Below are 27,018 nucleotides of genomic sequence, written 5' to 3'. Positions count from 1 at the left end.
ATAGCATTGTATTAGCGCGGCTAACGCTGTGCTAGCGCTGTATTAGCGCGGCTAACGCTGTGCTAGCGCTGTATTAGCGCGGCTAACGCTGTGCTAGCGCAGCTAACGGCATGCATTACAGCTTACTGACTCTCACAAAAACAAACCACATACAGGACAAAAAGGATTAATACACTCACTGAAGCGCCGTCGTTCATGCTGGTAGCTGTGGTTGACCCCGGTCTTGTGAGGTGAACCGTCTCCGTCACATGACCGGAGGAGCGCCACGTGATTGGCTGGGCATTGGTTCGAGTTTGGCCAGGATCGATTGTTTATGCCTGAGTCCCCCAGATGTGAACAGCGAATTTTTTGACAGCTAATTTTTTAACATTGAATTTTTTGATGGTGAATTTTGAACACATCGAATTTTTTTGATGGCGAATTTTGAAGAGATTGAATTTTTAACTGGTTTTTAGAATTTTGATGAGCTAAATTCAGGCATAAAAAATTCACATACGTAATTTTGATGCAAAAAAATTCAAAGTAAGAAATTCAGCTGCTTTTAAAATTCAGAATCTGATGAGTCTGATTTGCTTCCATAAACATTCACATAATAATCATTTTGGTTTTTTTTTTTTGTTAATGTTCTTAAGAAACATTTTTATCGTTTTTTTCCATCAAAAAATGTTCAAATATTTCCCAAAAATGTTGAAATTGTGGACATCAGAAGTTTAAAATATTTTTTCTCCACATTTTCAGACTTTAAAACTGTCAGTTTGACCCGCAGGACGACATGAGGGTTAAGTATTTTTTAGTGCCAGTTTGTTGAACATTAGACTTAAAATCATCACTGATTTTTAAGGTTTTTTTGGTTGTAATTGAAGCTCATTTAGTCCTATTTTTGAAGGTTTATTAGATCATAAACTGCAGATAAAACATCAGTTAATAAAACAACATAAATAAAAGTATTTATCAATTGAATACCTTCTGGATTGTTAGAAAAACATTTGTGCAGATTTTAGTCTGAATTTATGACGATTATCTTCTATTTTCTTTGCAGTTTAGTGACATTTCATTATTAAACCAGTTTACTATTTTACTGTTAATCTACAACAGAAGACAGTTTGACATGTAATCTGACTGTAAAACACCAGAATAAACCTTGAAAACTCAGAATAAATCAATATAAAGTATGAAGTTTCTATAGATACTAGAAAAGGAGCTGGAATAGCAGAATGTGAGGAGGACAGATCTGCTGATTTGTTTGAGAATTCAGCTAAAATGGGATCAGAAAAGTGGCCATGTAGCGTTTTATTCAGTATAAATTCTTATAATGTTGCTGATATTTGTGTTTATAGTTGAATGGAGCAGGCAGGAGACGTGTTTTTCAGTAAATACACTCGTTTATCTCATGTAGTCGGTATAAAATACATTTATTACATATAAACAGTCCTCAGAGTCCGTTACATCCGTCTGTCCGGGTCAGTCGTCGTCCTCCTCAGACGAAGACCGCATCACGCCGCTGCTGTCGTCACGGTAACAGCGGGCCAGCAGGCGGAGCTGCTCCAGGGCCTCCTGGTAGTCGGCCAGTTCGGGCCCCTGGGACAGGAAGCTGGGGGCCACGCGGCGGATGTCGAAGGAGGCGGCGGCGCGATGAAGATCCGACAGCCAGGAGCCCAGGGCCGGACCCGACTGGAGGGACGTCAGGACGGGAACCGAGGAGACGAGAGGAGGCGGACCTGAAGACAAAAAACAGGTTTAATGATTAATGCAGGGAAAAAAAACGACTTTAAGTCACGACTGGAGGGAGAGAAGAAAAAAGATCATTAGCAGAGCTACAAAACACCTCAGATGTTGCAGTTAAGAGTCTGGAGTGTTATTTATGGTGACATTTTACCTGAGTAATAGAAGTTAAAACCCAACAAAAATGACATAAAACACTACTTTGCCTCAGTATAATACATATTAATGCTGCTTTAAATTAAGGAAAGATTATAATCAGCATTAAATGTTGAGATTTTACCTGAATAATTTACATATTAGGGACTAAAACCCAACACAAATAACATAAAGCTCTACCTGCCTATAATACGAGGCTGCTTTAAATTATAATGAGCACTGAATGTTGAGATTTGACCTGAATAATTTAGATATTAGAGGTTAAAATCCAATTAAAAAAACATAAAACACTATTTTGCCTGACTATAATACATAATAAATTGTGAAAAGATTATAATCACCACTAAATATTGGAGTTTAGACCCTGTAGTGTTATTTATGGTGACATTTTACCTCAATAATTGACATATTAGAGGATAAAACTCAACAAAAATGATATGACAGTAATTTATCTGAGCATAATACATATTAATGCCATTTTAAATGAATAAAAAGATTATAATCAGCATTGAATGTTGAGATTTGACCTGAATAATTTACATATTAGAGGTTAAAACCCAACAAAAATGACATGAAACAGTAATTTATCTGAGCATAATACATATTAATGCTGCTTTAAATAATCAGCATTAAATGCTGAGATTTTACCTGAATAATTTACATATTAGACATAAAACACCACTTTACCTGAATATAATACATAATAATGCTGCTTTAAATTAAGAATCAGCATTAAACATTGATTTTACCTGAACTCAACAAAAATGACATAAAACATTAATTATGGTGAGATTTTACCTGAATAATTTACATATTGGACATAAAACACCACTTTACCAGAGTATAATACATGATAAATTAACAAAAGAAAAGATTAAGAGAGTTGAGACCCTGTAGTGTTATTTATGGTGACAATTTACCTGAATAATTTACATACTAGAGGTTAAAACCCAACAAAAATGGCAGAAAACCCTACTGTATCTGAGCATTATACACATTAATGCCGTTTTAAATGAATAAAAAGATTATAATCAGCATTAGATGTTGAGATTAGTCTTATTTATGGGTCATTCCCTCTGAAATCATCACATTTTTAGAACTATTTCTGCTCTGATTGGTCTGAAATCTTTATGGAATAAATTCTGGATATTTACAGAGATGTTTGTGAAATTTTAGGTTTTTATCTTGAATAGTTCCTCAGATGATGTTGTTCAAACAGAACCATTAATTAATTATTACTAATCCGACTGGACTGGAAAAACCCTCATTAGATCAAGGACTCCCTGGATCTTCTCTAGGAACCAGCTTTGTTTTTATTGTATGTTATGAGGATCATTTCAAGGGTTTTTTTGAGGCCATAAATGGAAAATCTCAAACCAGAAATCCACTCACAGCCGGGTGGAGGTGGTTCATTCTGCAGGAAACCTTGAGCGTCCAGCGACGGGCTGAAGATCTGAGGGAACGGAGGCGTGAGTTTACTGGGAGTGGACACCAGCTGAAGAGCTCTGAGGAGGAAAGAAGAAGAGATGATGAGGAAGAAAGACGAGCAGAAACATGGACGGGTTTAAAAGTTGCTGGTGTGGAGCCTCACAGAGGAGCTGAAGGGTAGAAAGATCTGATGTAGGACGACAAGACGTCTTCACCGCTGTGGAGGCTGTGGAGGGGAGTAGGAGGTTTGATTCCTGGAGCCAGAGAGCTGAAAAAAAAAAACCACATTACAAGAACATGAGATCCCTGTAATGCTCCAATCTGCCTCACACTGTACATGTATGATCAGAGCCCGGCCTTCATCACATCCACTGGCCCAATGCCAGGACACAACCAACACTGCTTGCAGCTTTAATTTAAATTTTATTCTAATAAATCCTCCAAACAGTCACCTAAAAACAGAAATTACTTCATGAAACTCACATTCTAACTCAGAAATGAAGCTAAACACTCTGGGGTTCACTTAATTTACATATTTAGCACTTTAACCTCCGTGATTGATACTCCAGAATTATAATTTTTCAATTTACCAAAGTATAAAACTGCCAAAAACCCAGAAAAAAAACCAGAAGACCCTAAAAAAATCTATAAAGCTTTAGTAATAATCACTCAAAATGTGACTGTAGAACTTCTGAAACAATATTTTGTCATTTATTCACCAAATTACAGCTAAAAAAATTAGAAATACAACAAAAACACACCATTCTAAGTCCTTTAAACCAGAGAAATATAGACGGTTTGTCTCTACATGATATTTAAATAAAGTTATACAGATGCATTTATCTCGTAACTACTAACTTATTCGTCAACTACTTTGATAATTAATTGGTTTAAGCAGTTTTTAACATCAACAGCCTAAAGTCTGTGATTTCAGCTTCTTAAATGTGAATATTTTCTGCTTTTTTCTTCCTTCACAACTCAGTTAATGGAGGATATAATTGTTAACTGCTGTCCCAGATTAAAATACTGTGTACTTGTACTGCAGTATTACTTTGTAGTACTCATGTTGAACAGTCCTGGTTTGCTTTCAGAGCTCTGACCTGATCAGTTTCTGGCCCTCGAAGCCTTTCAGCGTGGTCCACTGGCCGTAGCATCGACCGTCGGCCTCAGGACAGGCCGACAGCGGCCTCCAGGGCGGAGCGTCACTGCACGCGCTCAGAGCGTCGGGCAGGGAGCCGCCGTGCATCATGGGAAAGGGGACGGCGCCGTATGCAGCCACTACCTGGATTCAGGTCAGAGACGTGGAAAATACACATTTATTTATAAAGAACACTTAAAAGGATTAAATAGAAGGAAATAAAACACAAAGAAAAGGATTATCGACAAACTTTCAGCAGGTTTATTTAAAATCTGAGTCTGTTTGAACGACGACATCTGAGGAACTATTCCAGATAAAAACCTGAAATTTTCTCTGTTATTTCACAGAATATTCCAGTGCAGATTTCAGCAAAAGCAGAACATTATAAAAATAAATATGATGCTTTAAAACACTCCAGAATAAACTTCATTCCATCTCAAACCATTTCTAAATTTACTTGAAACTTTAATAGCATAAAATATTAATATTTATGAAGATATGTGTGAAATTGTAGCTCCATAAATCAAATACTTTGCAAGACATGTTCATGTAAAATCTGAACATGCTTTATAAAAATATCTCTGAAATTTCCCAAATATCTTTATAAATATCTCTATCTATTCTGTAAAGATTTCAGACCAATCAGAGTAGAAATAGTTCTGAAAATGTGGTGATTTCAGATGGAATGACCCATAAATAATAAGACTACAGCATTAATATGCTTTATAGTCATCATAATGTGTTTTATGTTATTTTTGGTGGGTTTTAACTTCTAATATTCAGGGAAAATCTCACCATAAATAACACTACAAGGTCTTCAGTCCAAAATCTAATGTTGATTATAATATTTTCTGAATTCATTATGTATTATATTCAGGTAAAATAGTGTTTTATGTTATTTTTGTTGGGTTTTAACCTCCAATATGTAAATTATTCAGGTAAAAATATGTAGGAAGGAGATAATTTTTAAAGTTTTTGCTGTTTTTTTCCCTCCTTTTTGTTCTGTTCAGTGCTCTGCACTAATAAAACCAGACAGACGAACCTTCCTCCCAGACACGGCCAGCATGTCGGCCAGCTGCCACATGGGGACGCTGTTGTTCCTCAGGCGGTAGGGCGCCGTCAGGGCATCCAGGGCCAAAGCCAGGACGGAGCTGGAGTGGTACCAGAGCGACGGCTGCAAAGATGACAGCATTCATCAGAGCTACAAACTGGAAAAGCAGGAAAAGCTGTCAGATTTTCAGGTTTCTGACGGTCCTTGAACTACTCGCCTGTGATGTGGCGTTCTGTCAGGAAAATTAACCAAACCTGAGCTTAAAATCATGACAGTTCATTTCATTTTGTGTCCGTTTCTGCTCATTTGGTGTTGTCTTTGTCATTGTGTGTCTTTTATTGTCATTTTAGTTATTTCATCCATCTTTGGAACTATTTTGTGGTAACTTTGTGTTGTTTTGTGTCTGTTTTTTTACACTTAAAACTAAATTTTTAAACAAGCAAACTACTTTCATTTTAAACTAATTTTGAGTCATTTCAGAGAAAATAGTCATTTTAGATGATTTTCTTTTGTCATTTTAGACATTTTTAGTATTTTTTTTAAACAACATTTTGATGTTTTAAATAAGTTGAGTAATTTTCGGTAATTTTTAAGTCCATTTAGACAAAGTTGAAGCCGTTTTAGATCAGATTTTCTCATTTTAAGCTAATTTCCAGTTGACTTGGGTGAAGAAGTTCTGCTGACAGGAGACATATCTGAGTGACACCGAAGAAAAATGTAAAACAATTGGGGTTTAGTGGGTTGAAACATCTAATTCTGACCAGAGGAGAGTCTGAACTGAAGCCATTTGATGATATTTGTAGATCTAAAGGTCTTACATCGTAACTGAGGTGGCTGAACGTGGTGGGAGATGAAGGTCTTCTGCCCAAACCTCCACGAAGCGTCAGCGGGCAGAAGAAGGAGCTGTGATTGGCCAGGTGGACGGTCCCTAAGGTGCAGTTCAGGAGGTGGTAGAGGTCCTTCACCGGAGTCTGGACCAACAGAGAGACTGGTTCACAAAACGTCTGCTTTCAGACAAACATCCAGAGAGAATCTGCTGAGTTCTACTGACCGAGTCCGGGTGGCTAACGGGAGCTAAACCCCACGTCAGGACGCCTCGACCTCCATAAGAGTCCTGAAGCATCTCTGTGACCTTCGATCCAAGACCTGAGAAACCATCAGCCAAGTCACAGAGAACCTGGAAACCCTGACAGGAGACGGGATCAGAAAAAGTACAGACTTTTAGGAACAGTGAGTTCAAAGACGAGAAAAAACAGAACCTCCTCAGAACATCTGGTTCTTCATCTCCAGTAACTTTATCAACGATCAGAGTTCTACCTTCATCCTGGGAATATTTCCAGAGTTCCAGGTTCTTGAAGTCCATAGAGGTGGCTCCAGATTTATCACTTTTTAATGGACTTTTTCCATCATTTCTGAGCCTCAGAACTTCATCAGTCCAGCAGATAGAACCATGACATTTAGGAGGAAACACATCTGAGTTCTGGGAAAAACTGACACCAGATCAGTTTAAATCCATCCAGGCACTGTGGCAAAAAGTATTCTGTAATATCGGAATGTGCAACAACTTTCTGTGGTCCCTTCCATTTAGTTCTACTCATTATGTAGTCATTTAACATCACATTTTGGTCTTTTAAAGTCATTTCGTGGGTTGTGTTGGATCACACTGTGGTCATTTTACATCTTTTTTGGTTGTTTCACATCATATTTTATCTTTTTATGTCATTTTGGGGTTGTTTTGTGTCACGTTCAGATCTTTTAAAACCTTTTACGTCAATATTTGGCTGTTTGACATCATTTTGTGTATGTTTTGCATCACTTTACACCAGACATGATACGTTCACAGACCAGATCAGTTTTACATCCATCCAGGTGTCACAGATCTGGAATCTGTTTATTTCCTCTAGAACCAACTGTGATCATCAGTATTATGGGATGTATCTTAGTGTGAACAGTTTAGAGTCCAAGAAACAATCATTGGTTTAAAAAAGGTCATTCTGGGTAAACTTTAAGGCTCATAGCAGCATGTTGGTAGGTGGTTGGTCAGAAAAGTTCCAGACAATGGAAGGATCGTTTTACACACATTTCGATTGTTTACTTTGACAGAAACTTGTTCAAAATGGTTCCAAAGTCGTCCTAAATGACACAGAAGTTGTCCTGAATGACTGAAAATGTGTCTACTGTGATAAAACTTGCCCAAAACAAACCAACATTTGTCCAGAATGACACAGAAATAGTCTAGAATTACTCAGAAATGGTCAAAAACAACTTGAAAAATGTCCAAAATTATTTTTAATTTCTTTCAAAAATTGTCCAAAATGACACCAAAAAGTCCAAAGTTATAGAAAAAAATGGTGCTGAACCACCAACAGATTCAGTGTTCAGACTGTGACACCTGGATGGATGTAAAACTGATCTGGAACTGAACTGGAACTCTGGAAATATTCCCAGTATGAAGGCAGAACTCTGATCATTGATTAAGCTACTGGAGATGAAGAACCAGATGTTCTGAGGAGGTTCTGGGGAGAACTTCTTTCAGATTTCATGTGGGATAATCCTGATACTACGGTACATATAAATCTTAATGAGAAGAATGAAACAGGTACCTGGAGATAATCACATTCCTCCACAAAGAAGTGCAGTTTGTCCTCCAGATCCTCCAACACTGATCCCTGCAGCAGAGATTCTCCCTGACCGAAGGCCTCCAGACGATGAGCCTCTCTGAAGACACACCAGACAAAATGAAGAAACTCAAAGCAGCCAACGTTACACAAAGAACACCAAACCTTTAAAGCTACAAGTACCTGGTGAAAAAGTAGTATTGTGGGTGGAATAAATCTTCAAAAGTAGAAGCAACTGGACAAAATGTGGTGCTTTGATTGGAAAAAACCTTTAAACCCATCAGACGTGTTAGAAAAATTATTATTTGACAGGAATAAACCTATAAAACCTTAAATACGTGGTTAGAAAGGAGCACTTTTGTTGAACTAGACCACTCCAATAGGTGGCGCTGTGGTGGAAAACAAAGGTGGTCACATTATAATGGGACTATTTTATGGATGAACAGGAGAAGTTTAATGGACTTTCACTGACAGATGTTGGGTTTTAACTGGATTTATCTTTAAACATAAGGATGAAAACCTGGTTCTAGATTAGATCTCAGGTCTTCAGGAACTGAATTTAGGGTTCTGGATTAGATCACAGGTCTCCTGAACCTGAATCTATGGTTCTGGACTAGATCTCAGGTCTTCAGGAACTGAATTTATGGTTCTGGATTAGATCTCAGGTCTTCAGGAACTGAATTTAGGGTTCTGGACTAGATCTCAGGTCTTCAGGAACTGAATTTATGGTTCTGGATTAGATCTCAGGTCTTCAGGAACTGAATTTATGGTTCTGGATTAGATCTCAGGTCTCCAGCTCTGATCTTTACCCGTCGTGGTTGTACTGGTGGACGACTGAGATGGTTCTGGGGTGGAGGTGGATCCTCAGGAAGTCAGACCAGACTTTGACGCTGCCCTCCAGCCGGTAGCCCCTCTGGACCCGAGACAGTCGACTGTTGACCGACTCGACGCTCACTGAGCCGCCGGCTGCTGCTGTTGGGAGAACATCAGAATCGGTTCTGTGGATCTTCAACCTGAAACTGGAGTTTCATTAAAAGGTTCTCCAGAGTTTCTCACCTGAACACTGAGGCTGAGAGCTGCAGGAGAAATCCACCTCGGCCAGGATTTGCCCCTTCTGAAGACAGAAACAGAAGAGAAGTTTTAGATTTGGAGAACATTTCTGGCTCTAAACAAACATTAAACTGCAGAGTTTAGTTCAAGAATATTATTAGAAGGTCTGACGTCTCCATGAGGGAGAATTCTGGCTGTTTTTTATCAATAATATAAATAATTAAACAGCCTTGGAGTGTTTTTCTAGAAGTTAGTGTCTCTGTTTAAAAGTCTTTAAAAACAGATTGTTTCCCTTTTTAATGTTATGAATTCATGTTTTGAATCTGTTTCTATGTGAAGCCTGGTAATTAGCTGCTGCTGTGTTGAAGTGTGGATATGAATAATAAAATATGAACAACTGACTCGCCTTGTTTTTATTTCTGCTATAAATACTCACATCCAGCTTATCCAAATCTTCTAGAAATGAGTTCTTCGCAGGAGGACTTTCTTTGTGCATCAGGAGGCTTCCGTCCCTGCAGGAAGGAGAATATTTATACCTCAAATACACATTACAGGAGATCCTCGGTTCACGACGTCATTTCGCCATTACGTCAGAACTGGTTATGAGCCGGTCTTCGGTTTAACATACGGCGTTTCATTGTTCAGAACTGGTTACGTGGAACTAGTTGACTAGTGGAGCGGATGAATACGTCATCACGGTGCTATCAGACAGCTTTGTTTCCATTCTCTGGTTGTACTCCACCTTGGATTGTGTTACATTCACTAACTTTTTGTCCTTCATTATGGCTCCCAGCGTAAGTCAGACTCTTCTGATGCTTGGAAGAAAAGGAAAGGCGTCTCCATGGAAGTGAAATTAGATAGAATAAAAGGCTGGGAACAGGGACAAACACCTACAAACATCAGTCAAGTTGTAAAAACAGGTCAACATATTGTAGCGACCCTCTGTGATGAATGAGTGAGACTTTATCTGGTTCTCTGCTGGTTTATTGAACCTTCACACAGGCTACTGTGGACCGTAGTCAACGCCAGAATAACTAGAAAAACCCCATAACTTAGCTCCAGAATTAGCCACCGCTCCCAGCTCTCTCTATTGCTGACTCTCAGCCAATCAGAGGTGAGCTAACTAAACATGACACGTTCACTGCACAGCATTGAAACCTCAACATCAACAACAACATCAGTCTGTTACAATATTCTGTTATCTTCTAGTAAAATGATTCATACATGCATGAAAGTCGTTGGTATTCATGACTTTATGAAGAACTGATCAATATCGTGATACACGGAATGGCTTTGATTACATTTTCACCGGAGTTCCAACTTCCGGAGAAAATCGACTTACATCAATCCATAGGAACGGAACTCCGACGTAAGTTGAGGACTCCCTGTATACATATTATTTATATTATATGTATACACATACATTACAAACTCTAAAAATACTGAACATTTCTTGGTTTTAATTCTACCACAGAGCAAATGTGTGGCAGAGGTTTCTGAGCAAACACCAGACTGTTTCATTCACAGTCAAACAAAAAACATGTAAACTACTATTTGGTATAAAAGTTGTAGCATTAACTGGTGAAAAATCTCAGAAATATTCTGATTTACCAGGTGACAGCTGAAGTGTCCTTGCCGGCATCATACAGACTCCCCTCCTGCCGCAGAGTCCGAAGACTTCCTACAAACACAGCGTTTGAATCTAATTATATTCACATATATAATCACGTTTAAAACAAACCGAGTTGACAAAAGTTATCAGACAGGCAGCAATAAAACTATGTGCAAAACATCAAGACAGGATAAAACTTGTAAAATCAAACTTTAAAACAAAAAAGAAATAGAATAAAAGACCACAGCAGCAAAACAGGAGACATATGAAATTATTAATCATTAAGAGCAGCAAAAACTTTATTTTCTAATGTTTTATTGCCATTTCTAATGATTTACTGTGGCTTTTGAAAAGTTTTATTGTCCTTTCTGATAGTTTAATGTCTTAAAACAGGACAAAAACTTGTAGGATCAATTTCTGAAAAAGTAAATATCAAATACTACAACCATTAATTGCAGCAAAAATGATCTTTTCTAACATTTTATTGCCTTAAAAAAGCAATAAATATGAACAATCTTTTTTTGTTTGTTTTAAAATTAGCTTCTAAAGCCTCTGAAAACACGAGTCTTGTGGTTTTTCTTCACAAACTAATTCAAGAAACATTTGATTGAAAGAGGAAAGCTTTTTATTCCATGTTTTGTTGTATCTTCGCTTTAGGAATTTAAATGACAAAATATTCAGTAGTTTGAACTAAATCACACCCTGGGGAACGTTTTATTGAAACAGACTAGAGTAAGACACCACCTGGAGGCCAGGAGTTACCTTTGAGGTCCATGGCGATGAGTCGAGGCGTGTAGGTGACGTGTCCTCCCAGAGTCTGTCCTTCACGAAACACCACATCGCTCTGGATCTCACCGGGAGGCGACTCGGGATCGTACGACAAAGACGCATCCTGGAGACAGAAAAAAGAAGATCAGCTGCTTTTATCTGCCAGTTTCTCTGCAGGAAAACTGATTAAAAACGCTGAAGCATTCATTCAGGAAGAAATTAAAGTGAAATATTCAAAACCTGAGAGACAGAGGGGCTGGAAAGAGTATGAAAATACTGAAAAATGTTGAATCCAGTTTAGTTAACAGAATTCTAATTTAATAAATAAAAACTAAATAAGTGGAAAATATTTAAGTAATTCGTATTCACTCTTAATTCTGAAGTAACTGATTTTCTCCACAATACAACTGTTTTTATAACGTTTAATTCTGTCTAGTTCTTGACGTTTGCTGATGACAAAGATCTGAAATAGAACAGTATTTAATTTAGTTTGACCACAACAATTTTTTTTATTCCTATTTTTATTTATGTGAAGCATGGTGGTGGCAGCATCATAACATGAAGCATGGTGGTGGCATCATGATGTGAAGCACGGTGGTGGCAGCATCATGATGTGAAGCATGGAGGTGGCAGCATCATGATGTGAAGCATGGAGGTGGCAGCATCATGGTGTGTAGCATGGAGGTGGCATCATCATGATGTGAAGCATGGAGGTGGCAGCATCATGGTGTGTAGCATGGTGGTGGCAGCATCATAACATGAAGCATGGTGGTGGCATCATGATGTGAAGCACGGTAGTGGCAGCATCATGACGTGAAGCATGGTGGTGGCAGCATCATGACGTGAAGCATGGAGGTGGCAGCATCATGACGTGAAGCATGGAGGTGGCAGCATCATGGTGTGTAGCATGGAGGTGGCATCATCATGATGTGAAGCATGGAGGTGGCAGCATCATGGTGTGTAGCATGGTGGTGGCAGCATCATGACATGAAGCATGGAGGTGGCAGCAGCATGATGTTGAAGTTTGTTAAACTTTACTTTTTAATTTAAAAGTTTCCGACATAATCCCAGATGTTGATTCTTTTTCTTGTGGTGAGCGTCTCTGGAGGTGAATTTACTATGATTTCCACAGATTCTGCTTCATCTCTTCATCTTACTGCTGTTTATTTAAATCAGCACTGCCATAAATAAACAAAATCTCTCACATTTTAACCTGCAGAGCTGCTAGAAATAACATGTCAACAGATTCTGGTATCAACTTCCACTTTGTATCTGTTTGTTTTGCATCTTTGAACAAAAAAGTCTATTAAAAACACATCAAAGAAATAAAATAAAATAAAGTGGTACCAGTGCAGACAAATTACACTCTCTTACCATGACTTAATTAAACGCATGACTGCAGCATAAACATTTAAGATTTATTGATATAGATAAATATTCCAAGTTGTTTTGTAGAGTTGTGTTGACAACATAATGGGAGGAAATGAGTTGCGTTGTTTTCTGACAATTACTTTCATGTTTAATGGAGGCTGGACACTTATATCTGCATCACACAACAACTAAATATACAGTGGCGATTATTACATAATTTATTAAAGTGATGAATCAGATTCCTCTGCTGCAGAATCTCATCCACAAACTGCTGAACTGAGACTTGATAATTAGCATCTTTAGCTCCATAAATGTAGGTGTTGGCTCCGGGTTTAGCTCCTGTATGTTACATTAAATAACTCTCGTGTTCTTAGTGAGTTAAACTGAACATTAAATGAACATCCCTGCAGTGGCTAACTCGAGCTAACTCCAGTCTGCCAAGTTTGACAATGAATGCTAACGAGCTAGCCTAGCCTAGCCAAGCCTAGCCTAGCCTAGCCTAGCCTAGCCGCTGCTGCTGTTTTCTGACCTGTAAATTCCACCAGTGGGTCCCCACAAAGTTGGAATAATGTCCGAGCTGGAGGGTGATGACTTCTCTGCAGAGGCCGCTCATGGTGGCGCTGTCAGCGGGCAGGAGAGGAGCTGGGAGCCGCTGCTGGGAGAACCAGAAGCATCATGGATGTTTGGAGGCGACAACACTGAGCCGAGACGAGCTAACCCTGGGAAGGAAGACGAACAAAAGAGCCGCGTCCTATTGGCTGACAGAGACAGGAGACGAAATATGATTGGCTGCGCGAATGACGTAACGCGATAGTTTGGTTTCACCGTGCCGTAACTTCACGTGCGGCCGGATTGTACTGTTGTAGTTAGCTGTAGAGAGACTAGTTGCAGACTGGTTAGAGACTAGTTAGAGACTAGTTAAAGACTAAGTAGAGACTAGTTTACATGGTTAAATTATTAATTGTATTATCATTATTTATTGTATATTGTAGAGAGACTGGTTAAAGACTAGTTAGAGAACAATTAAACACTTAAAGACTAGTTAGACACTAGTTGGAGACTGGTTTACATGTTTAAACTATTAATTCCATTATCATTATATTGTATATCATAGAGAAACTAGTTAAACACTAGTTGTGTTGCATGGTGGTGGCAGCATCATAATGTAAAACATGGTGGTGGCAGCATTATAATATCAAGCATGGTGGTGGCAGCATCATGATGTGAAGAACGGTGGTGGAAGCAGCATGGCGTGAAAGCATTATAATATCAACTGTGGTGGAGGCAGCATTATAATATCAAGCATGGTGGTGGCAACATTATAATATCAAGCATGGTGGTGGCAACATTATAATATCAAGCATGGTGGTGGCAACTTTATAATATCAAGCATGGTGGTGGCAACATTATAATATCAAGCATGCTGGTGGCAACTTTATAATATCAAGCATGGTGGTGGCAGCATCATGGTGTAGTTATGCCTTTTTTCCATTTTCAAGGTCTAGTAATTAGAAATTTACCGTCTTCTGGAGACATTCTGTTGTTTGGATCTATTGGAGCCTTTTTTCATCCCTGTTTCCTCAACAAATTTCTCTGCTGTGAGAGTTATATTTCTGGAGATATTTGACCTTTAAAATGGCTTAAAATAAGGTAAAAATATCAGAAGAACACATGCATGAAATGGTGGAGTATCTGCAATGACATGAAGAAACTGAACAAACATCTGTTCTGTAAGGAGACGTTTTTATTGATGATCATTCTTCGAACTCTTTCCATGAATCAAACAGAAGAACAGGAAGTCTGGACTGATGATGTTTACTCTTCTCTAAACATGGAGATGTAGGGCTGGAACCAGTTGCGCAGCTCCGCCATCTTCTCCTTCAGGGTGGATCGCAGGTCTTCAGCAGTGTCCTCCCACTGTTCCTTGATGTCCTCGGTGGCCTTCTGGATTTTGCTCTTCACGTTCTCCACCTGAGCTATCAGCAGGTCGTTCAGGGTGGTGATCTTGGCCTGGGCGTTGGTTCGGACCTGAGCGAAGTAGGGGTCCAGGCGAGTCCTCATCTCCTCCATGTTCTCCGAGCTTCTGGTCTGAAGCTCCTCCAGATAGTCGGACACGCGTCTGAGAAGAAACAGAGCTGGTTAGAAGTCACTTTAAACACCTAATAGATCAGATTCCTCTTAAATTATTCCATTAATTAATGGAAACATTCTCCTTCTGATGGACTTGGATAAGTCCTTTATTTACCCTTAGATAGTTTAATCTATAATAAAATATTTTACTAAATGATTCAACTATACTCAAGCCATTTATCTGACAGAGAAAGTGACATTTTAAATTAAGATTTTAAATTAAAATCTGTCATGGGTGTGTTAAAGCAAATATAGCATGAAGCTATCTGTATTCATTTACTAATTGACTTTTTATAATTTAATTTAAAAAAAGACAATAAAGACAGAACTTTATTCATCCTGAAGGTTATTCTTGTGCCAGATGTTGCTCAGAAAAAGCACAATAACATAAATAAAATAAATTCAGTCTAATGGAAGGATAACAAGAATAAAAAAAAGTTCTACTCGAATTGAATTCCAACAAAAAGACGAACATCATCTGCATAGAAACATTTACTGATCAATCCTGTGGTTCAATGGATAAAATAAATATTAAAATAGAAAATGTAAAAAAAACTGAAATTTAAAAAAAATATTAGTGTCAGGTTTTTGTAGTATATTCTTAATTTATGCATAGATTATTCATCTTAAAAATGTACAAAAATTTACTAAAACACAATTTAAAATTTTTTTTAAAAAAACAGTGGAAAGGTTGCAAAAACTGCGACAATAATGGCAAATATCTGTAAAATAATTGTATTTTTTTCATGGTGAGAAAATAAAACAAATATTGTTTGTGAAGCTACATTTATTTATAATTTTAGCCTGTTTTTAGAGTGAAAATTAATACTTTTCGTGTCATTTAGTTGTTATCTACAATTTAACGAAACGTGTTAAATTTACATTTAAGAACATTCACATAAAAAAATCTTCCAAAATCCAGTGAAATTCACTGGATTTTGTTTGATTTTTATGTGAATGTTATTAAGAAACATTTTTAACATTTGTTTTTTCCACCAAAAAATGTTCAAAGATTTCCCAAAAATGTTGAAAATGTGGACATCAGAAGTTTCACTGTGAAAATATTTTTTTCCCCCACATTTTCAAACTTTAAAACGGGTTAATTTTGACCAGCAGGACGACACGAAGGTTAAATTCTGATGTCTCTCTGAGTTATTATCAGTTATTAAACTCTGATGTCTTACTGAGTTATTATCAGTCACTAATCTCTTCCTGGTTTCCCTCCTTGCTGCTCCAGTCTCACCTCTTGATCTCCTCGGAGTCCTTGTTGAGGCGTTTCTTCATCTTGCGGCTGTAGGCCGACACTCGGACCCGGACGTCGTCGCTGTTCTGCTCCATCATGGTCTGCAGCTCGCTGCCGTACCTCCCCATCTGGTCCCGGGCCTCCTTCATGTGCTCCTGCAGCTTGTCGGCCATCTTCTTCAGGTCCTTGCCCAGACGTTCAGCTGCCTCCTGGGTGTACGGAGCCAGCTTGGTCTGCAGGTCGTCCCGGTACATGGCCAGCTCCGACATGCTGTCCTGGATCAGGGTGCTGCTCAGAGGAAACGTTAGAGGTTCAGTTGGTGGTTTTTAATAGAATTCAGGCTCCAGAAATGGAAAAATGTAATCAGAGTTAACTATTCACAACATTATTATTCTTAAATAAAACATCTGTGATCTACTGGACACATTGAATTTCTGTTCTTTCAACTTAATGCAAATATGAACAGGTTTCAGCAGAATAATCCAGAAACATAAACAGAAGGAGTCAGTAAAGTTCTCTGCAGCTCTCCACGTCTCACCTTGGTGCTAATTTAGCTGCTAACATTCAGCGTAGTGCAGAATGTGACGATGTTTAACCTGCAGAGGTTCAAACATCGATGAGAAATTCTTCAGTTTATAGGACTTTAAAAAACAAATTAGAGTTCTGCAGTCAAACTTTAACCAAACGACAGAATTTCATCTCAGATCACCAGAGTCCTTCTGCTCAAATCACTCTGATTTGCTTTGGTTTCCTTATTTTAAAATATGGATAATTAAAAAAGATATCTGTGAAATGTTAGCCTCATATATCAAATATTTTCTGACATAAAAAACACCCATTGACTGACTTTCAGAAGGTTTTTTTCTAGAGTTTATGGAAACTCTTGCTAGATATAAGTCTATTCCTATTTTTATTTTTGATTTTTAGAATTATTATTATCTGTTTGTTTTTTTAACTTTTTTTATTTAATTGCTCATTTTTTTCCATTTTTATCCTTTCTTTACTTATTTACATATTTGTTTCTTTTATTTACATTAACATTTTTATTATTATTGTTTTTAGACTCATTTTACCTTATATTTTTTATATATTTCACTTGTTCTTTCCCTTTCTTGGATATGTCATTTTAAATGACGTCAGTGTCCCTTTCTTTTTTGTCCTGTCTGTAAAGCAATTTGTAAGCTATTTTTGAAAAAGATTCTCTATAAATAAACTTTTATTCTTATTATTTTTATTCTTATTCTTATTATTCTTATTCTTACTCTTATTCTTATTCTTATTCTTATTCTTATTCTTATTCTTATTCTTATTCTTATTCTTATTATTCTTATTATTCTTATTCTTATTCTTATTCTTATTCTTATTCTTATTCTTATTCTTATTCTTATTATTCTTATTCTTATTCTTATTCTTATTCTTATTATTCTTATTATTATGTACAACTTAATGTGTCTTTAGTTCATTTTTTGTGTTTGTTTCATGACAGGAATGAGAAGGAAACAGAAATTCCATCTATAACAACAACACCTAGATCAGTACACGTTTCTATGCAGATGTTGTTCGTCTTTTTGTTGGAATTTGATTCGAGTAGAGCTTCTTTTATTTTTGTTATTTGATGTTATCCTTCTATTAGACTGAATTTATTTTCATGTTATTGTGCTTTTTCTGAGCAAAATCTGGCAAAAGATAACCATAACCTTCAGGACGAATCAAGGTCTGTCTTTATCTTTATTGTTTTTTTATATCCACGTTCGTCTCAGTCTTTGGGTTTTATGGTGTTTTTATGATTTAATCGTGCAGCACTTAGAACATGGTGACCTCTTGTTGTTTTTATATGAATAAATATGACAGGATCTTTGTGAGTCCTGGTCTTGTTGGCAACTTTTTTTTGGAGAAAAAGTTTGCATTTTAATCTTTAAATATGAAATATTACAACTCATGCCATGTAACGTATTAAAATAATGGTGTTTTTTGTATTTTTTTCAGGAAAATCTATTGATTTTATCAGCAGACACACTTTTAACATTAAAGATCTGTTAAATATACAAGATTTTATTGTAAATTTACACGTACAAACTCATATTATATTTTATATATCAGATTTAAAGTTTATTATTGTAATTCTAATCTTGGTAACTGAAATAAATTCATTAATTTATAGGCGAACATGTGTTTTAACATGAAATATCTATCAAATGCAAGATTTACATTTTAAATCTCATTACATTTGATATGATTTAAAATTACAAGTAGATTCTTGCAGTTCTTATCGTATTACTTCTCTTTACATCCACGTCACCGTGTTTTATTGTGTTTTATTGTGTTTTTATGGTTTAATCGTGCAGCACTTTGAGCTCTTGTTGTTTTTATTTAAATATGTTTGTTATCAACTCTATTTGTACAGAGAAAATTTGTGTTTTGATCCTTAAATCTGAGATATTACAGCAAAAGTGCAGGAGTTTGAAGTTCGGAATATGGAAAATTTTATTATTTTACCTGAAATTTGTCATTTTTGGTAGCACAGAAGTAGAATTATTGTGTTTATGGAGACTATGAGAGTAAATTCTACATTAAACTTGATGATTAAAATGTTCATTAATGCAGAAAATTAAAGTTTTCAGCTGCAAACTGAAGACGTTTGAATAAAATCCACCAGTTTAGCTGCAGGTTTTACTGGTTTGAATTAAATCTTTTCTGGACTCACTCCAGTTCTCTGCTGATCTCGGAGCTCTTGATTTTCTCCAGCAGATCGTCGGTTTTATCGTTCATGTCGGAGAAATAACTGGTGAACTTGGCGAGTGGAGCCTCCCAGTTGAGGAAGTCTTGTGGAGGAATACTGCGAGCGCTGCAGCCTGGTTCAGGAGAAAAACAGCACAAAGAATCACTTTTCAAACTGTTACATGGAAGATTTAGTGAAATAAAAGAGTTTAGAATCAGACCGGATGATATTTGAATCAGCTTGTAGAAAAACCTCAAGTTTCTCTGATTTTGTTAAATCTGCTGTTTGTCTTTCAGGGATTTTTAGTACAAATACTGTTAAACAATAATAAAATCTAATAATAAATGTAATAACATATAATTAATATACCAATCATATATAGGAAAATAATAATAATAATAACAGTAGTCAGAAAAATAATAATATGTCCAAACTTTTGACTGGTGTAGCTTCAAAAAATCTGTAATTTCACAGATTTTTTTCTCCATTTTATAAATTCACAAAAACATCCATAAAATGACAAAAAGTCTGATGTAAAAAAAAAAAAAAACACCCAAAAATCTATGAAATATGAGACCTTAATGAGGCTGTCTGTAAAAACTGGTATTACACTTGACAGTTTATTGTAATAATAATAATAATAATAATAATAATAATAATAATAATAATAATAATAATAATAATAATAATAATAATAATAATAATAATAATAATAATAATAACAGTAATATATATTTTGAAATAACAGTGGTAAAGTTTTCCAATCTAAATCCATTATTTTACATATTTTACATTTTTCATATTATCCTTGATATGACCTAAAATTAACAATTAATGAATTATTGCATTTATTGTCAACTATTGTTATATATATTGAATATAACAATTTGTTTAAAAATGTCTGTTTTGCTATTTTATTTTAAAGTAAATCCATTATTTTATAGATGGACATACTTTTTAAACACTATAACACTTTTTAAACAAAGCTGTTTATGGATATTTATAAGTAAAAACTCATATTATCCTTGATATAATTCAAAATTTAAAGTTAATCATTGTTTTTATAATCATTATTATTTTAAAAACAGCACTAAATCCATTAACTTTATGTTTTTAATGTAAGAAAATCAGATTCTTATGTAAATTTACTTGCTTTAATCTCAAATCAAATCAAATATTTAGTTTTACGTCTGTATTTTGACATTTTTTCACAAGACTTGTTCCATAAATTATATAATAAAACCCAACTAATAACTAATAATGGCATGTTTCTGCATTAATATTTGGATTTATAACATTATTTAATGATATTTATTGGAAATTCATTGTAAATATCTTTCATTAAATGTGTTTTTAAATAACCATAAAAAAGTTAAAGCTAGAAATTGTATTTTAATCAATTATTTACAAGATTATGTCATTTTCCAGTTATTTTAAAGAAATTTTTGGCGAATGACCTGATTTTATAAAATGCATATTTTGTTTTTCTTTTACATTTAATTAATTAATGAAATGTTGAACTCACCTGTGAGGACGGCCAGCGCCAGGATTACTGCAAACACTCTCATGATGAACACGTCTGGAAAATTAAATATAATAGAATAATCAAAACATTTACTCACTACTAGCTCAGATTAAAGACCTTTTCTGTTGATTTTAGTCAATATTTTCCCGCTCCTCAGTCGTTAATGTGACTTCTTCACCACATAAATCCAGTTTTTTGTAATTTCCCCAAGTTAAAGCTGAATAAAACGTTAAAAATTCAGATTAGAGGAGCTGTTGGAGGTTTGTAGAAGAGTTAAATCTCACCTCGGTGATCAGATCTGTGATGTCTGAGCAGATGATGAGCTCAGTATTTATAATCTCCACGTATCATTGATCCGATCCAATAAAAGTCAGCAGCTTTTCTGACCTTTACAGCTTGAACTCTTTTATTGCTGAGTTGTTTTAGCTCCACGTCGCAGATGTTCAGACAGAGTACAGGCAGTAGAAGAACCAAAAACAGCAGAATAAACCATTTAAACTCACATAAACCAGCTGGTTCAGGCTCCTGAATGAAGTTTAGTTTTAACTGTTTCCCTCTCAGCTATGAAATGATCTGAAATCAGCCTTTATTCAGCAAAAGTTCTTCAGAGTTTCGAGCTGATTAAAGGTCACTTTGATCACTTCACTGTCCATCAGCTGTGGTTCAGAGTCTCTGTTAACGACATTTATACAATCAATCACCTCTCACACAGAGCAATCAATCAGTCAATCAATAACTTCACCTGAGACCTTTTATGGATTTACTGTAGAGCAACTTTAACTAATAGTGTCAACTTTCGCTAATATAGGTCAACTTTAACTAATATAGAGCAACTTTAACTAATAATATCAACCCAGAACCCAAGTGAGCTTCAGCTGGAGGTCAGGAACTGATGGTGGAACGTTCTCCTTCAAGATCTTCTGGTAGAGATCAGAATTCATGGTTCCATCAATCACAGCAAGTCGTCCAGGTCCTCAGACCATCACACTACCACCACCATGCTGGACTGTTGCTGATGTTCTGTTTCCAGATGGAACGAGACACACACCTTCCAGAAAGTTCTACTTTGGTCTCACTCCCAAGCCTGATGACCTCCAGACCTCTTCAATCAAGAAATCCTGGATATTTCTGAGTAACTTTGGACATGTTTCAAGTTATTTTGGTCAAATTTTGCCAAATTACAGGCAAGTTTTACTAATTTTGGACAGGTCTTTGGGTTTATTTTGGGACAATTCAGACTAATTTTGGACAAGTTTCAGATCCAAATAGTAAGAAACTGGAACCACACATCAGGTTCTATTGATGTTAGAGCCTCAAAAGTTGGTGAAATGTCGACTAAAGACTGTATTTTAGTAGAAATATGGATCCATCCATATTTATACACTTATAGGAACTTTATGGAGACACTAGACCACCTTTGTTGGAAAATTTGGCACTTTCCTTTCATTTTCAAAATCAAATAATTGCATATTATTGTTGTAGAAGATTCTCCCAGAAGTCTTGGGGATCATCCAGATGCTTGTTTCCTTCATGTTCTTCTTGGTCAGCAGTGGTTTTCTCCTTGGAACTCTACCATGGATTCATTTCTGCCCCGTCTCTTCCTGATTGTTGAGTCATGAACTCTGACCTTAACTGAGGCCTGCAGGTCTTTAGATGTTCTCCTGGATTACTGGGAAAAAAGTGTCATATTTTCAAACTTTGGTGGTATTGTGTCTCCATAAATTTCCTGTCAATGTATATACGTGGACGGATCCATATTTCTGCTAAAATAAGATAAGATAAGATAAGATAAGATAAGATAAGATAAGATAAGATAAGATAAGATAAGATAAGATAAGATAAGATAAGATAAGATAAGATAAGATAAGATAAGATAAGATAAGATAAGATAAGATAAGATAAGATAAGATAAGATAGTCCTTTATTACTCCCCAGATCAGGGGAAATTTCCCATGTTATAGCAGCAAAAATCTTTCAGAGCAGCACTAACCATGTGTACAGTAAAGATAATAATTATAATAACAATAATATATACAAGAATGAAAAATGAATAAATACAGTGTTACTACACTGTAAGTGACATCAGCATAAAGTGGCTTGTGGAATAAATGTTTTTTTTACTATTTGGATCTGAAACTTGTCCAAAATTAGTCTGAATTGTCCAAAAATAAACCCAAAGACCTGTCCAAAATTAGTAAAACTTGCCTGTAATTTGGCAAAATTTGTCCAAAATGACTTGAAACTTGTCCAAAATTACTCAAAAATATCCAGGATTTCTTGATTGAAGAGGTCTGGAGGTCATCAGGATTGGGTGTGATCAGTGACACCGAACTTGCTTTCCAAAAAATATGATTAGCTACAGTTAGATCATGATTTAACAAGGGGGGCAATTACTTTTTCACATACGGCCGTGTACTTTTGGATAGCTTTTTCCTCTTAAAACATTAAATCATCATTTAAAAGCTGCATGTTGTGTTTACTTTGGTTATCTTTGTCTAATATTTAAATTTGTTTGATGATATTAACCCTCGTGTCGTCCTGTGGGTGAAAATTGACCAGTTTAAAGTTTGAAAATGTGTAAAAAAAAAAATAAATAAAAAATAAAAAAAAATATATATATATATATATATATATATATATATATATATATATATATATATATTTTCACAGTGAAACTTCTGATGTCCACATTTTCAACATTTTTGGGAAATTTTTGAAAATTTTTTGTTGGAAAAAAGAAATGTTAAAAATGTTTCTTAAGAACATTCACAAAAAAATCTACCAAAATCCAGCGAATTTCACTGGATTTTGGTTGAATTTTTATGTGAATGTTCTTAAAGAAAATATTAGAAGTTTTACTGATATATATGGAATCACTTTAGATATTTTTCGGATTTTTTTGGAAGATTTTTACTCATTTTTTGAAAATATTTACAAGAATTTTCTTGCCACATTTGGTGGATTTTTTTAAAATAAAACTTTTAAGGGAAACTTTTAAGGAATTATTGGAATTTTCTTCCTGAAGGTTTTGCAAATTTTCAGAAATTTGGGGAATTTTTTTGCTGAATTTTTGGATTTTTGTTAGACAAGGAAACAATATTTTTTGGTACCCGTAAATGAAGACAACAGGAGGGTTAAACATTTAATGGAATTTCAGTGTAAAAGACTTGAAATGTGCTTTGGATCGTATTAGTTCAACTGCAGGTTGTTTTCCATTTCAGACAGAGTCCAGACCACGTTGGAGATATTTTATTGTTTTATTTGTCAACAGTAACACAACAGATAAATCACAGGAAACAGGAAATGACGTATTGCACTTAAATATTCTGAATTAAACCGTTCCAGTCCGTCTACTGGCCCAGCTTACTGAAGGCGTCCCACAGGGCTCTGAGCTGGGCCTTCAGGTTCTCGCTGGTCAGCTTGGCCTTCAGCTCTTCTTCATACGGGGCCAGCTGCTGCCGGACCTCCTGAGCCTTCTGGGCCACGTGGACCTCAAAGCTCCTCTGGAAGCGGTCCAGGCTGTCCTGCAGCTTCTGCTTCATCTCCTCGGCATAGGGAACCATCCTGGTCTGCAGCTGCTCCACGCTCTGGTCCAGCTTCTGCTTCATCTCCTCAGCATAGGGAACCATCTTGGTCTGCAGCTGCTCCACGCTCTGGTCCAGCTGCAGCTTCAGCTCCTGGCTCCTCTGCAGCAGAAGCTCCTTCAGGGCCTCAGTGTCTGCAGTCTCCACCTCCTTCTTCAGCTCCTCCAGCTTGGCCTGCAGCATCTCCAGCATCTCCTGGGCGTAGGGCTGCAGGTCTTTCTCTACGCGGGCCTTGAGCTTATCGGCCTCCTGGGAGAAGGTGGAGACCAGGTCCTGGGAGGTGATGAGGGAGCTGCAGAGAAGCAAGATGACTTTAACAAGACGACAAACACTCCAGTCTTCAACATACATGACCGTATATATTTATATTTTTATATTTTTCATTGTTGGATTCTCTGGATGTATTGAATTATGTCATTTTATGATTTCACACACAAAAAATAGAAACTATAATTTGCAAAACATTTAGATTTATGATGCGGACATAATGTTCAATTTTGGTTCTGTTCATCTATTTAAAATTTTACTTTGTAAATAATCTGTAAAATAATAGCTAAAATAAAGATTTTTTCAGCTCTAAATATCCAAACCTTTTCTTTAAAGAAAACAGCAAATTCCTGTAATTAAATTAAGTTTTTTACTATTTAAACACAGTAAAGTAATAATAAAGATAATAATAATAATAATAAAGATTAAACACATAAAACAGGTCAACTTTTAAATATAGAGCAACTTTAACTAACGTAGAGCAACTTCAACTTTAACCTTTTCTAATGCTACATTGTGTTAGCTAATGGTGTTGAAAGGTTCACTGATGATTAGAAAACCCTTGTGCAGTTATGTTAGCACATGGATAAAAGTGTGAGTTTTCATGGAAAACATGGAATTGTCTGGATGACCCCAAACTTTTGAACAGTAGTGTAAATACTTGTTTTAATCGGTTTCTTTGGTCTTACTTGAACTCCCGTCCGAGCTCCGACTCTCTGATCTGTTTCAGCGAGTCCTCAGCGGTGGCGGTTGCCTTGGCAACGTAATCCCAGAATGCATCTTTGACCATGTCCAGCTGCTGTTTGGACGGAGTCTGAAACTCGATGTTGGCGTTGCAGCCGGCTGACAGAGAACAGATGGAAGACGTTATTCTGGCATGTTTCTACAGAATAAATCACATTTAAAGATGAAAAATCGTCTCACCAGTGAAAACTGCAATGACGAGAACCACGAGAACCTTCATGTTTGACGCTGTAAAACAGAAAAACCATAAAAAATACTGTGAGAATCTGGCAACAAAGTAGAGAAATGTTCAAAAACTGTAAAAACCATGAAAATCTCCACAAATATCTGAAAAATAATCCTATTTTTTAGCTGATGGTAAACAGTCTAGTTTTACAGTCTCACACTGAAAAAGAACAAATTACTGCAAAAATTCAGAATTTTCACACAAAATACAGTTATGGATTGTTTTATTAAAAGGTTTAACATGCAAATAATCTGTAAACTGACAGCTACAAAAGATTTTCAGTCCTTATTATACATAACTTTTCCTTCAAATACTGACAAATAACTGAAAAATAAGGATATTTATTGATGATTGATTGATTTATTAATTTATTGGTAAATATAAAAGAAGAAAAATCTGAATCAGAATTTTGATGTGGATGTTATTTACAGTTTTGGCTGATTTATTTTAATGTCGCCACATAAATCTGTTTCTGATTTTCCTCATTATTATCTATAATTTAACATTTATTGAACATTTAACTTTAAATTCACAATATACATACTTTTTTCTGTCAAATCAGAGTAAATATCAGCAATATTACATATATTCTTAGCTGTTTTAAATACAGTGCAAAATTGTGTACATTTATAGTCAAACGTTGTAAAGAATTAATTAGTAGCTATTAAAAAAAATTTACGAATGATTTAATATGGACATTATTTAGAGTTTTGACCCTTTTTTTATTGTTAACATGTAAATTGATACTTAAAACCTGTAAAATAACAGTTTTAAAAATTATTTTTCAACCCTTAATATACAGAATTTTTCTTATAAATAACGGCCAATGTCTGTAAAAAAAAAAAAAAATTAGCCAATTAAAATACAATAAAACTGTTTAATATTATGCTCAAACATCATAAAAGAATAAATTACCATTTATAAAAGTACTGAATTTTTATGCAGACTTTATTTACCGTTTTATTATTATAATTTTTTATTACTATTATTTTTATTATTATTAACAACAATAATCTTTTTTTTAACAATTAATTTTACGATTTTACAGTGTCATTGTAGATTAATGCTTTTTTCTGATTTTACAAGTTATTTTCTGAGATTAACTTCTATAAAATGACAGTCAATTGAGAACTATTTTTTAAAATATGTAATATTAAGTTTGTTTTTTCCCCTGAACAGTGTGAGACGTGGAGTCCTACCTGTGTGGATGATCTTCCTGTTCGGTCAGCTGTTGATTCTGTTTGTTCTCGTCACTGGTTTTTATAAGCGTCTGGCCGTCTGCAGGATAAAGTCCAGCACTGAATGTCGTGCTGTAACTGGAGCTTCCACATCACTACAGTGGTGATCGGTGACACATCCAGCGTCTATCACGCCTCATGGACTCGAGTTCAGCCTTCTGACTGAAGAATACCGACAAGTTTACTACTGTAAACTCATTTCAAAAATCATGTACAGTTCAGGATAATATCTATCTACGTACCTACTGCGGCTATTAAAACCCTCACTCCTTTGGAAGTTTACCTTTTACTGCTACTCAACACTGAATCCGTTTGATTTGTCTTTTTTGTCAAGAATTTAGAACAAAGACCAGTGACAGCCTTTAAAGTGACTCAACTAACTGAACTCAGTGCAGCCAGTTGGTGCTAGAGGTCACAGAGTTAGTAAA

The 27,018-nt window shown here is 35.7% G+C and overlaps 3 protein-coding genes across 4 annotated transcripts; all 3 read right to left on the bottom strand.

Moving 5' to 3' along the window:
• Positions 1–1,395: 1,395 nt before the first annotated feature.
• Positions 1,396–13,637, bottom strand: msto1 (misato mitochondrial distribution and morphology regulator 1). 2 transcript variants are annotated; one of them, XM_023261226.3, is made up of 14 exons: positions 13,444–13,637; positions 11,538–11,667; positions 10,775–10,844; positions 9,600–9,675; positions 9,170–9,227; positions 8,923–9,082; positions 8,099–8,213; positions 6,547–6,681; positions 6,314–6,466; positions 5,487–5,618; positions 4,407–4,588; positions 3,470–3,574; positions 3,271–3,383; positions 1,396–1,718 (listed from the first exon to the last, which is right to left on the bottom strand). In XM_023261226.3, exons 1-14 carry the CDS (start codon positions 13,525–13,527, stop codon positions 1,462–1,464), a joined length of 1,770 nt encoding a protein of 589 aa, XP_023116994.1. In that variant the 5' UTR covers positions 13,528–13,637; the 3' UTR covers positions 1,396–1,461. The 2 variants fall into 2 exon arrangements, with proteins under 2 accessions (XP_023116994.1, XP_023116993.1); XM_023261225.3 differs by having other exon boundaries at positions 8,923–9,085; positions 13,444–13,636.
• A 1,003-nt stretch (positions 13,638–14,640) lies between these two features.
• apoea (apolipoprotein Ea) lies at positions 14,641–20,585 on the bottom strand. Its single transcript, XM_023261227.3, has 4 exons — positions 20,532–20,585; positions 18,992–19,139; positions 16,288–16,575; positions 14,641–15,033 (listed from the first exon to the last, which is right to left on the bottom strand). Exons 1-4 carry the CDS (start codon positions 20,572–20,574, stop codon positions 14,730–14,732), a joined length of 783 nt encoding a protein of 260 aa, XP_023116995.1. The 5' UTR covers positions 20,575–20,585; the 3' UTR covers positions 14,641–14,729.
• Positions 20,586–23,765: 3,180 nt separating this feature from the next.
• Positions 23,766–26,663, bottom strand: LOC111562606 (apolipoprotein A-IV-like). Its single transcript, XM_023261228.3, has 4 exons — positions 26,552–26,663; positions 25,307–25,354; positions 25,072–25,225; positions 23,766–24,407 (listed from the first exon to the last, which is right to left on the bottom strand). The coding sequence occupies exons 2-4, from the start codon at positions 25,344–25,346 to the stop codon at positions 23,882–23,884; spliced, it is 720 nt and encodes a 239-aa protein (XP_023116996.1). The 5' UTR covers positions 25,347–25,354; positions 26,552–26,663; the 3' UTR covers positions 23,766–23,881.
• Between the last annotated feature and the right edge of the window lie 355 nt (positions 26,664–27,018).

This window comes from Amphiprion ocellaris, chromosome 15 (assembly GCF_022539595.1).
Source record: "Amphiprion ocellaris isolate individual 3 ecotype Okinawa chromosome 15, ASM2253959v1, whole genome shotgun sequence".
Classification (NCBI taxonomy): Eukaryota; Metazoa; Chordata; class Actinopteri; family Pomacentridae; genus Amphiprion; species Amphiprion ocellaris.
This window is presented reverse-complemented; position numbering and strand designations above follow the sequence as displayed.

Coding starts and splice junctions, on each gene's coding strand:
- apoea (XM_023261227.3), bottom strand. CDS start 20,574: ATGAGAGTGTTTGCAGTAATCCTGGCGCTGGCCGTCCTCACAG. Junction 19,140..20,531: donor GGCGCTGGCCGTCCTCACAG/GTGAGTTCAACA, acceptor CTCCTGAACCAG/GCTGCAGCGCTCGCAGTATT. Junction 16,576..18,991: donor GAGATCAGCAGAGAACTGGA/GTGAGTCCAGAA, acceptor TCCTCTGAGCAG/CACCCTGATCCAGGACAGCA.
- msto1 (XM_023261225.3), bottom strand. CDS start 13,527: ATGAGCGGCCTCTGCAGAGAAGTCATCACCCTCCAGCTCGGACATTAT. Junction 9,228..9,599: donor AAGATTTGGATAAGCTGGAT/GTGAGTATTTAT, acceptor TTCTGTCTTCAG/AAGGGGCAAATCCTGGCCGA. Junction 6,467..6,546: donor CCGTTAGCCACCCGGACTCG/GTCAGTAGAACT, acceptor CTGTTGGTCCAG/ACTCCGGTGAAGGACCTCTA.
- LOC111562606 (XM_023261228.3), bottom strand. CDS start 25,346: ATGAAGGTTCTCGTGGTTCTCGTCATTGCAGTTTTCACTG. Junction 25,226..25,306: donor CGTCATTGCAGTTTTCACTG/GTGAGACGATTT, acceptor GTTCTCTGTCAG/CCGGCTGCAACGCCAACATC. Junction 24,408..25,071: donor GAGCTCGGACGGGAGTTCAA/GTAAGACCAAAG, acceptor GCTTCTCTGCAG/CTCCCTCATCACCTCCCAGG.